Source organism: Choloepus didactylus, chromosome 6, assembly GCF_015220235.1.
Source record: "Choloepus didactylus isolate mChoDid1 chromosome 6, mChoDid1.pri, whole genome shotgun sequence".
Classification (NCBI taxonomy): domain Eukaryota; kingdom Metazoa; phylum Chordata; class Mammalia; order Pilosa; family Megalonychidae; genus Choloepus; species Choloepus didactylus.
The window spans coordinates 143,026,986-143,039,028 of NC_051312.1; the positions used below are offsets into that span (position 1 = coordinate 143,026,986).

Consider the following 12,043-nt stretch of genomic DNA (forward strand, 5'->3'; position numbering starts at 1 on the left):
CTAATGTGAACACTGCTGGAGGAGAAAGCAGGGGAGTTGGGCTTCTCTGCCTCGATAGTTGCTGATGTCCTCACAAACATTGGGGACTGGTGGTCTGATGGGCTAAGCCCTCAATCATGGGACTTGCCCTTGGGAAGACTGTTACTGCACAGGAGAAGGTAGGCCTGTGTATAATTGTGCCTAAATGTCTCCTCCTGAATGCCTCTTTGTTGCTCAGAGGTGGCCCTCTCTCTCTCTAGCTAAGCCAACTTGGCAGGTGAAATCACTGCCCTCTCCGCTACGTGGGATCTGACACGCCACGGGTGAAAATTCCCCTCGCAATGTGGAATATGACTCCCGGGGAGGAATGTAGACCTGGCATCGTGGGATGGAGAACATCTTCTTGACCAAAAGGGGGATGTGAAAGGAAATGAAATAAGCTTCAGTGGCAGAGAGATTTCAAAAGGAGCTGAAAGGTCACTCTGGTGGGCACTCTTATGCACAATATACACAACCCATTTTAGGTTCTAATGTATTGGAATAGCTAGCAGTAAATACCTGAAACTAACAAACTACAACCCAGAACCCTTGAATCCTGAAGATGATTGTATAAAAATGTAGCTTATGAGGGGTGACAATGTGATTGGGAAAGCCAAGTGGATCACACTCCCCTTTGTCCAGTGTATGGATGGATGAATAGAAAAATGGGGGCAAAAAGAAAAAAAAAGCACCCAGTGTTCTTTTTTACTTTCATTGTTCTTTTTCACTTTAATTTTTATCCTTATTACTTTTGTGTGTGTGGTAATGAAAATGTTGAAAAATTAATTTTGGTGATCGCACAACTATAAAATGGTACTGTGAACAACTGATTGTACGCTTTGCATGACTGCATGGTATGTGAATATATCTCAACAAAATTGAATTATTAAAAAAAAAACTACAATCAATATCTGTCTAGGAAGACCTCATTCAGATTATGTCCTGGAGAAAATACTAATGCATGGAAAATCAAAGAGAAAATAAAATTCAAAAAGAAAAAATTCCAGGATCCAACATCAGAATAAATAAGTTCCAGATATAAAACAGAAGTGCAATAAGAAATCATAATTTATATATTTTAAGAAACATTTCAGAATTGAAAGACATGAGTTTACAGAAGACATAATTCACACTCCCTTTAATGTATGAAAATAGACATATCAGAAGACAACATTAAGAATGTTCTGAAAAACGAAAGAAAAATAAGATTTTAAAAGGCTCTAGAGTAGAGTGAAGGTAATAACCAGTTTTCATAAAAATTATCTAATATGAGAAACATACTGAGATTCTCACAACTGGTTCAGTTTCCTCAAACTTTGAGGAAAAGTGACTTTCAAATCAGTAGTCAATTCCCATACAAGTGTCTGATAAATAGGAAGTTATGCAAAGGTAATTTCAGAAAATTCATGGTCAGTAAGATGTGAATATCATATACTTTTCCTGAAGAAGCCATGGTAGTATATGCTATACAAAAATGAATAAGAAATCAAGAAATAGGATGAAATGTGATTCAGATAACAGAGGACTAAGCTCAAGACTGGGTTAAAGAGAATCCCCAGAATAATGGTGAAGAAAGATCTCAAGAAATCACAGTGTATCACAGTTATAGGACAAGATAACAAGCCCAGAATTTATGGAAAGCTCCTGAAAAGACTTAAGAACATACATTCAATTAAATACCAGTGATTGAAAGTAGCGAAAGGAGGTTTATTTTAAAAAGGTGAAGAAGTTAGGAGGAATCAGAAAAAGTATACACAATAATAAGATAAAATATGAAAATTAATCCAGTATAAAAATTAATTTTGAAACAAGATTGATCATACAAATGATAGATTATCTGTGAATAATGTTTAAAATAGTATTAATAAAGGAAAACAAATATTGGTCTAAACCAATTTGTGATGATTATAAGCATGTGGGTAGGAATTGGAGGGGGACAGAAAGACAAGGTGTGTGTGTGTGTGCATGCAAGTAATTAGAAAAGGGGGTGAAAAGGGCCAAATTCTCATCTTTCATAGAATCGCAAATTGGAAAACCAAGACATAAATACAAATCTGAGTTGAACAGAGTCTACCAAAGCTGTAAAGCCAGGGAAGGGTCACAGGAGGAATTCAAGGAGATAGATTCTGCAAGAATTGGAGACTTAATGAAGGTAGTGAGTGAGAAGGAATATAGGATGAAAACATCATTTGGGGATTAGCTGGATATTGATGAAAATAATTTAGACAATGATGACCTTAGAAGGAGCCATGCTGGGAATCACAGGAAAATGCTCAGTTCAGTTTGAGGCATCTGAGTTTAAGGCATCCCTAAGTCATAAAATTGAACTATCCAGGAGGCAGGGCAGAGGTCCCGTCTATACATACAAACCAGAGCTTCTCCAATGTGGTCATTGTTGACTCTTGGGATGTTTAAATATACCTGGCCCTTTACGAACAGAAAATTGTATTTTTAATTTTTAGGGTAATGGGCAAGGGGCAGTAGTACTGGTATCTAATGGGTAGAGGCCAAAGATGCTGTACATAGACAGACCAACACAACAATGAATTTTCCTGTCCAAAATATCTGTAGTGCCACAGCTCAGAATCTATGTTATATGTGAATACGGCAGAGAAGAAAGGGAAGGGGTGCTAACATTTTATCATGTTCTTCGTATGTACCAGGCATGGTCCTAATACTTCATTTGAAATAATTCCTTTAATTCCCTAAGCAAGCCTATGAGATACCTCATTTTAGCCTTATTTTGCATGAGGATAGAAGGTTCAGAGGAGGCCGCTAACTTTTCTAAAATCTCACAGTTACGAAGTGGAAAACTGTTCATTAAACTCACTTTGACTTGAGGATCCACTCTCTTAGCAATTTCATTACAGCACCTTATTGAGTTGCAATACAAAAGCAAATATAATATTAAAGCAATGGTCTAATATTTTATTAACGCAATCCCAAAGCCTTTTAGAAAACTAGTAATGGCAACTGACCTTGACCCTAGAGTTGTGCTTAGGAGCTGGGGGATACTGAGGGGAGACACCAAGAGGCCACCAGTCCATTGCACTGGGGATTAGGAATTCCTCATGTGAAATACAAGCTGAATAGAACACTGAGTCCCAGAGGATCTAATGGTAGGTCTGTGACACAGAATGTAAACACAGGCTCAGTAACTCTCCCCTCAAGAGACTCGTGGAACTTCTGAGAACATGTGGGAGAGGATATTTTTATGAACTTCTGATCAATTTCCCCATATATATAGGACATGAAGTTCATTCCCATTCAAACCAGCTTGCTGTTTGGGGAGTTCATATAATAGTGTTGTCCTCATTGCAAGTGAAAAGGACCTTCTGTGCATATATTGAGGTTGAAATCATGACTTATTCTCCAGAATACCTCTCCTAGCATGTTGAAGACTGAGGATGGTGCTGATGCCTAGAGCTTCCTTCATCATTAGAGACCCAGCACAGTGGGATGGAGGATCCTCAAGGGTCAGCATTAGCAAGGTATCCAGGAAAAGGTATCATCCCTGACTTACTAATTTCCCTCCAAACCCACAATTACATAAGTCAAGAATTCTAGGGGAGCACTCCAGACCTTCATGTGAGCCTGATAGAAGCCTGAGTCAGAGGGAGGAAATGCTGAGGCATTAGGAAGTCTACCAGCACTCTCTGCACAGTGACCCACAAAATCAGCAAGGGAAATTGAAGAGGCAAGGCAATCTGGACACCAAGGTCTGGGGAATCTCCTCAGGAGTTCAGGCTCCTGGGTGCCCTGCTGTGTGTCTTCAGACACCCTTCATCTCGTAACCCAGCAGATCCAGATTTCCTACTGGAGATAAAGCCTGAGGGTACAGTACCAATGTCACCTTAATCCCTGCTTCTACTGTTCATGTGTGAAGTGAATGGCCGTGGAAAATGTCTCTTCAGTGACTGAATTTATCCTTGTGGGACTAACAGGTCAACCTGAGCTCCAGCTGCCCCTGTTTTTTCTGTTCTTGGTGAACTATGTGGTCACTGTGGTGGGAAATTTGAGCTTAATTATTCTTATTTGCTTCTATTCCCACCTTCACACCCCCATGTACTTTTTCCTCTTCAATCTCTCCTTCATTGACCTCTGCTATTCATCTGTCGTTACTCCCAAAATGCTGATGAGCTTTAATTCAGAGAGGAATCTCATCTCCTTTGCAGGATGCATGGCTCAGCTATTTTTCTTCTGCTTCTTTATCATCTCTGAGTGCTATGTGCTGACAGCCATGGCCTATGATCGCTATGTGGCCATCTGTAAGCCCCTGCTGTACACCATCACCATGACCCCTCAGGTGTGTTCTCTGCTGATGGCTGCTTCATACGTGATGGGGTTTGCTGGTGCGATGGCTCACACAGGGTGCATGATCAGGCTGACATTTTGTGATTCCAACACCATCAACCACTACATATGTGAAATCTTCCCCCTACTCCAGCTCTCTTGTAGCAGCACCTATGCCAATGAGCTTGTGATTTCTATTATTGAGAGCACAGTGGTCATAGTATCTAGTGCCATTATCTTTATCTCTTATGCTCTGATTCTTTTCAATATCCTTCACATGCCATCCGCTAAGGGCTGGACCAAAGCCTTGAATACCTGTAGCTCCCACGTAATAACTCTTGGCCTTTTCTATGGATTTGGGCTGCTCACTCACGTCAAGTCATCCTCTGCTGGGTCTTTAGGTCAGGGGAAACATTTCTCAGTTTTTTATACCAATGTGGTACCTATGCTGAACCCCCTTATCTATAGCCTCAGAAACAAAGATGTCAAACTTGCTCTGAGGAAAATCCTGAAAAGAGTAACAAACTGAATAGGACTATTGATTCTTTTAGTCCCTGGCACCACTGCTGTGTTTCTTTTCTTTTGAAGACACCTCATCTTCTTTTCCTATTCTTCCTTTCCTTCTCTCCACCTTTCTTCCTAATGTATTCTTAGAAGAATTCTTATTCTAATATTTTTGTTCTTTCAATTTGCAATGTAAACTTGAAGATCTATTCTTTGACTTCATTGTCATCCTGAGTCTAATGTGGCCCCAACCTGTTATTTATTTTTGTTATCAGATGGAGACTCTGAGTTAATTTCATTCCTGTCTAGAGATAACAATACCTACTACATTACTGTTTCCTCTTTCTCATCTTTGATGAGATATGCAGTGGGAAATTGTTGGACCAGTTCTTCTTTTCCTTTCTTTCTCTGAAACAATTACATTGGGGCCCTTTCCTATGTTACTACTGACAATTACATTAACACAGGAGAGGCAATAAAAATTGTGTACATAGTAAAGTTTTAAATATTTCCAGAAATTTTCACAGTTCTTTTAGTAATGGTTCTTGTTTTGTCTTTTTGGCCTCAATCTACAACAGAAATGAATAACATTGCACTAGGGTTCCTTCCTTTTTTCTTGGGCATATGTAAGGACTGACAAGGATCCCCACCCTGTCTACCTTCCTCAAACTCCAATGAAGGTTTTCGACAGTTCTTCTTAAATGCTTCTAATTTATTGCATTGATCAAATGATGTGCTTTCATAAATGGAACTGAGATTGTCTCTGATTGTCTATGTATCTGTGGATGAGGTGTTATTTTCCACATTACATTTTCCTTTTTCTCCACAAAAATTCATAGGAATTGTGATTGAAAATTATACAATGACATACTTGGCTACAGAATAGAGTGTTAAAGATAATGTCAAGGTTCTTTGTTTACGCAGTTGTATAACAAGCATTCCTCTTTGCAAAAGAAAAAGATCTGTCTACTTATGTTTCAGTTTGCAAAAGCTGCCAGAATGCAATTTACCAGAAATGGGTTGGCTTTTGCAATGATGATTTATTAGCTTACAACTTCATAGTTCTAAGGCTATGAAAATGTCCAAATTAAGGCATCAACAGGATGATACCTTCTCTTCTGCTGGCCTCTTGGACACCTCTGTCACATGGGAAGCCACATGAGTGCTATCTACTGGTCTTTGTCTCTTGGGCTTAGCTTTCAGCTTCTGGCCTAAGTGGCTTTCTCTCTCAGCTTCTGTGGGTGTGTCCTTGTCTCTCAGGTTCTCTGTGGCTTCTCTGAACTCTCTGTGCTTTTTTCATCTTTTATCCTCTCATAAAGGACTCCAGTAAAAGGATTAAGACCCACCTTGAATGGGGTGGGACACTGTAAAATCAGTGTCATATAATGTAGAATATAGAGGAACTAGAGATAGACAGAAGCTAGTGAAGTGGGAATGATTACCTAATACATAAAGACATATTAATGAGGGTGAACTTAAAGTTATGGGAATGGACAAAGGTATTGATAGTTCATTAATGGGATTATAAGTATCAGTACCACATTGAAAGCAACATGATTGAAAGGGGTTGTTTAAAGATATGTATCCCACAGATCAGCATTACAAATATAAATAAGTGCCTGAATGATCTACTTCTGAGGTATGACACTGGTACAGTTAACAACAGAATGGTATATGGAGAAAATTACCTATTGCATGTTACAGACTGTAATTAATAGGAATACCTTACCAGTACCACACTAATATGAGGGATAAATAATTAGGGGCTGATAAGAGATTTGAGGTGTTTGGGGTTATGATAATTGTTTAAAATTGAGAGTGATCATGATTGTACAAATAAATGAAGATAATGTGAGCCACTGATTGCTTATCTTGTGCAGAATATATGTTATGTGAAATTAGGAACACCCTACTTAATAGTCAAGGCCTCGATCTTAAGGCTTGCTCTAGTGAAATATGGCTATAAAGGAGAGGCTAAGGCCACCTATAACTGTGCCTAAGACTCACCTCCAGAGAACCTCTTTTGTTGCTCAGCTGTGGGCTTTCTCTCTCTAAACTCACTCTGTCAATAAATTCATTACCCTCCCCCCTACATGAGACATGACTCCCAGGGGAGTAAATCTTGCTGGTGACTTGGGACACAGATCCCAGGAATAAGCCTGGCCCTGGCATTGGGTGACTGAGAATGCCTTTTGGATAATAATGGGGAAAATAAAGGAAACAAAATAAGGTTTCAGTGGCTAAGAGATTTCAAACAGAGTCAAGAGGCTATCCTGGAGGTTACTCTTATGTAAGCTCCAGCTAGATATCCCAAATGCCCACAGTATGCCAAGCCCTGATGTATACTAGTCCAGAAAATACTAAAGAATACCTAGGCCCCTCTCTGAGACTCTATAAAAGTTCACTAAGTTTACTTATAAGAAATTTAAATCCCTTAGAGTGTTCCTATGCCAGGTAAGTCCCAAAACCCAGAGTCAGCAGCCTCTCCAAGAACATCAACCAGGTACATACCCCTTCCCCATAATGTCAACACCTGTTTTCAATATGAACAAGTTAGGGTGGTCATTGCCCAGATATTCCTGAAGATTGAGACTGTGATCAACTGAGAAAGAGGTGTAGCAACTGACAAGATACAATTTAACAAAGGATTATAAATACTGAATCATATATATATATATATATATATATATATATACATATACATATATACATATATATATATATATTTAGGTTCTAGGGTACAGTAATAGCTAGAATGAAATAACAGACATGGTGGAACTGTAACAAAAATGCTTCAAAATTTGCTCTATGGCTAGTTGTTAAATTATACTTTGAATGTTATCACATTTCTGTATATATATTTCACAATAAGGAAATAACTGAAATTGTGGAACTGTAACCCAAAAGCTTTTTTTAAATTTGTGCTAAAATCACTTGTTAAATCATCCTTTGAAAGTTATGACTCTTCTGTATATTTGTTATATTTCACAATAAAAAAAATGTAAAAAAAAAAAAAAATAAGGGAAAAAAAATCAATAATGCCTAAATTTGGGTGGTGGCTGTGGGAAAGGATGGAGGACACTGTGGTGGTAGACTCTATTGCTTAGTATGTGAGGAATGTGGAAAATATTCTGTGGGTTTTCATCCAGAGAACAGTTTAACTTCCAGAAAATTTTATTGAGTGTCTACTGTGTTCCCTGTTCTGGACTTAGCAGGAGGAGCAAAGTAGTAAATAAGACAGAAGTGGTCTTTGTCCTTATAGAGCTTATAGTTTAAAGAAAAATAATAATGTCTGATGAGTGTATAGAGAATCCAATGGAAATTATGAGGTCATAAATCATGATAGTTGACATTTATGGTCTACCTAAATTTTGTCGGGCACTGTTCTAAGTACTTATATTAGCTCATTTAACAGCCACAACAACCCAATCAAAGAGATGCTGTTATTCCCATTCCTTTAAATAACTTGCCCAAGGTGTTAGAGTCAGGAATTATGGTGTTAAGAGTTAACCAAATGCTGTCTAATTCCAGAGACCAAACTCTTAATTTCAATGATGAAAAGAAATTGATAAACTCAATTACCTAGATGTTACATTTAAGAACACATTAAATGTTAACATAGAAATTTCCAGTAGGTATTTAGAGGTAAAGACTAGACAAAGAGAAGGCATTAAAGTTTTATTTGGAGGCATCATAGAAGAGACAACACCTGATGTTAGTTACAACAATCCTTGACAATTTTTGAATACAGACATATAGAAGCCTGGAAGCAAAACAACTGCAGAAAAACCTACAGTAGGATATGGAACAAATGATGTTATAAAACAATGCAATTAGTAGAGTTTTTTTCAGAGTTGAAGATACCAGGAGATGGGATTTTCTTTAATCTCTGCAAAAGTGTATGTACAATTCCAGGAGAGAAGTGAAAACTTAAGGAAAATGTTGGTCCCTAAAGAACTAAAGATATAATGTGGTCCACAGGTAAATACATTCCTGTTACTTCCCTATTACACTCAGAGTCTGTCCCCTGGGGGAAAGAGACTGACCAAACTTATCACCTGTTTATAACCAAGTGCATTGTATCATTACACTCACATTAAATCTTCTGAGCTTATCAAGCAACAAATGTGATAATAATAAAGAAAGCTTTTGTTTTCTATTGCTTTGAGAGGACTCGAAGCTAAAATCAGGAATTATGATCTGTACCTCAGAATGATTTCCAGGGTATATAGGAAATTAAGTCTGGTCTGTAACCTCAGATTCAAAGGAAACAAAATCACTGAGTTTCAAATTGACTCTCAAGGACCATGGGGGTAAATAAGAATGATCAGGAAGCTCAGAGATTTTCTGGCCTAAGGAGGGTGAGTTCCTGAATTCCACTCATATTTTGTCCTCCATATTTTGAGATTGAAGTCTAGGGATTAATACATGTGACTTTCCCTAACATTTTGTGTCGTCTTGCCACTGCAGTGAGTTAGATGGAAGAATCCATCCGAGGGGTAACAGAGAATGTTGAGTCAATAGGAGCCTCAGGGTTCCTCTATCTCAATGTTTAAGTTCCTTGTCCATAGAGGAACTCACTCTTGTAGATTTATTGCTGTTATTCTATGACTTGCAACAGCTGCTGAAACTTTCCTTGGCTTTGGTCTCTGAGTTTTGATCTGGAAACAATGTTCATGGTTCCTAACACACCAGGGTGTAAGTGCATTAGAGGCCAGCTCCAGGTAGCTAGGTCCTCTGCCTCCAGTTTTACTGATGAGGGGTGGGCTCAGATGAATGAGGAAATGATGAGAAGACAGAGACAGTTCTGTCCTGATCCATCTTCTCCCTTCTCCTTGGTTTTCCAGCCGTTATTTTCCTATGGTGGAAGTGTCTTTTGCTCTGTAGGCTATGTGGGCAGTGCTCTTGGTTATATTCAATTTAGGACCCTTTTAAGGAGAAGTCAGTGTCATATAATATTATGGTAGTGGTAAAAACTAATTCTCTGTTCACTTTGGGTTAGTCTCAGACATTTCCACTGTAGAGCCCTTTCCTGTGGGAGGAAATATTGTTGGAAGACCTGGATTTCCTTCTACAGTAACCATGTTATTTGTGCCAATAGATCCCTAAGACCAGAATAGCTATTGGAAATGGCTCTTTCATGTCAAAATTCATATTGTTGAATTGGTGACCCATATGCCAACTCCCCATTTACCCTGTTTCTAGCACTGTATATGGTCACCATTTTGGTAACCTTAGACTCGATAACTAATTGGGCAGTATTCCCACCTTCACACCATGTACATTTTCCTCATTAACTTTTCATTAACAGACCTATTATTCTTCTGTTATAACTCCCCAAATACTGATCAATTTCATATCAAGGAAGAACATAACCTCCTATATTTCATGCATGATTCATCTCTACTTTTTCTGGTGTTTTGTTTGTTTGTTTTTTTAGTATTTCTGAGTGCTATGTGCTGACATCAATGGCCTATGATCACTATGTGGTCATTTGTAATCCACTCTTGTATAACACTGCCATATCCCCTAAAGTGTGCTCCAACCATATGTTTGGTTCATATTTGATGGCCTTTTCTGGTGTTATGGCCCACACTGGATGCCTGCTGAGACTGACCTTCTGTGATGCCAACACAATCAACTATTACTTCTGCGATACCCTCCCTGTGCTCCAGCTCTCCTGCACAAGCACCTATGTCAATGAGCTGGTGGAGCTCATTGTGTCAGTTATCAGCATCACTGTGCCCAGTCTATTTTTATCTCATAATGTTTAATTATTTGCAGCACCCCCCACATCAATTCCACTGAAGGCAGGTCCAAAGCCTTCAGCACCTGCAAAGTTTCTTCTCTCTTCTTTGGATCATGTGCATTTATGTATCTCCAACCATTTTCTGCCAGGTCTATGAATGAGGGAATAATCTCTTCTGTCTTTTATATTAATGTGGTTCCCACGATGAACCCGTTAATCTACGGCGTGAGGAATAAAGATGTTAAACTTGCCATGAGAAAAATCCTGAAAAGAAGAACGTTTTGATCAGAATCTCTTTCACTTTGTCCAGGTAAGTACAGGACAGGGAGATGCTGTGTTAATAATTATATTTTTTGGTGGCAGCCATCCTAACCTATTTCTTTCTTACCATGGCAAAGAAAATTTATTTTCATTTTTATGAACAGGTCTTCCTTCTTTCCTCAATATTTATGCAACATTTCTTCTCCTTCTCACCTTTTTTCCTCTTTAAGCAAAACATCAAGGAAAGAATTACTACTTCTGTTATTTTCCTAGTCAGTTAAAACTTTGTATTTTATCTTTGAAAAAGTTGAATAAGTCTGCAAATTATCAAATAAAGCATCTCTAGAGTAACATCCTGTCACTGGAGAGTGGGGCTGGGATACATGTCAATTGTAATGTTCCACTGGAAGCAGGAGCCAAACAATCAATTTCTCTTCCTTTCTTTCCTTTCTTCATGGGCCAAACTGGTCGTCTTCAAATGCCAGTGTCCACTGAAATAGAAGCTTCCATGAAGACTTCAACTATATCCCACTTAGAAGGTGTAAACACTATGAACTAATATTTACTGCCTAGAGATTTCTTATTTATGTTAGAACACCCAAACAAGTATGTAGCAGTTGATCAATATATGAGTATTACCTGGAGAGGAATCTGCAGCCCAGGATGTTATGAGTTAAAGTCACATAGCTTCTCAATGAGAATATCTGGACTTAACCACCCTTTTAAAGTTTATTGATCTTTGTAGTATACTATGCTTTCACATTACTAATTTTATTTCAATAAAAATGAAAATGGGAAAATATTTCAAGTTTTTGAAAGTTTGTGCTTTGATCCAGGAGGATGTATTAATTTCTCTCAAGGTGGGTATTGCTTTTTTTGTTCATTTTGTTTAGAAAAACTTTGATGGGCTATTTTTATTGGCAAAGAAGAGGCCTGCTTTGCTGTTGTAGTTGCAAGTTGATTGGATGAAATGGAAAATTTATTTCACAGAAGATAAAATTAATTAAAATATTTAAAATAAATTTGGAATATTTGCATGTCTTGTGATTCAAAACACATGGCAGGGGAGAGAAAGGAGAGAAAGGTGACCATGGAACATCATTAACTAAGGCAGAGACTGTGGTCAGTAATAAGAGGCCTCTCAATGGAGAAAAGCAAATGAGGGTTTACAGACTGCATTTCCATCTAAGTTTGTATCCTGTACTGTAGAATTCTGTA

General features: G+C 38.2%; 1 protein-coding gene and 1 pseudogene across 1 annotated transcript; both read left to right on the forward strand.

Moving 5' to 3' along the window:
* The first annotated feature begins 3,904 nt into the window (after nt 1–3,904).
* On the forward strand, nt 3,905–4,840 carry LOC119537670 (olfactory receptor 143-like). The gene has a single exon (XM_037840207.1). It carries the CDS (start codon nt 3,908–3,910, stop codon nt 4,838–4,840), a length of 933 nt encoding a protein of 310 aa, XP_037696135.1. The 5' UTR covers nt 3,905–3,907.
* A 5,137-nt stretch (nt 4,841–9,977) lies between these two features.
* On the forward strand, nt 9,978–10,849 carry LOC119537392 (annotated as a pseudogene).
* Nucleotides 10,850–12,043: the final 1,194 nt, after the last annotated feature.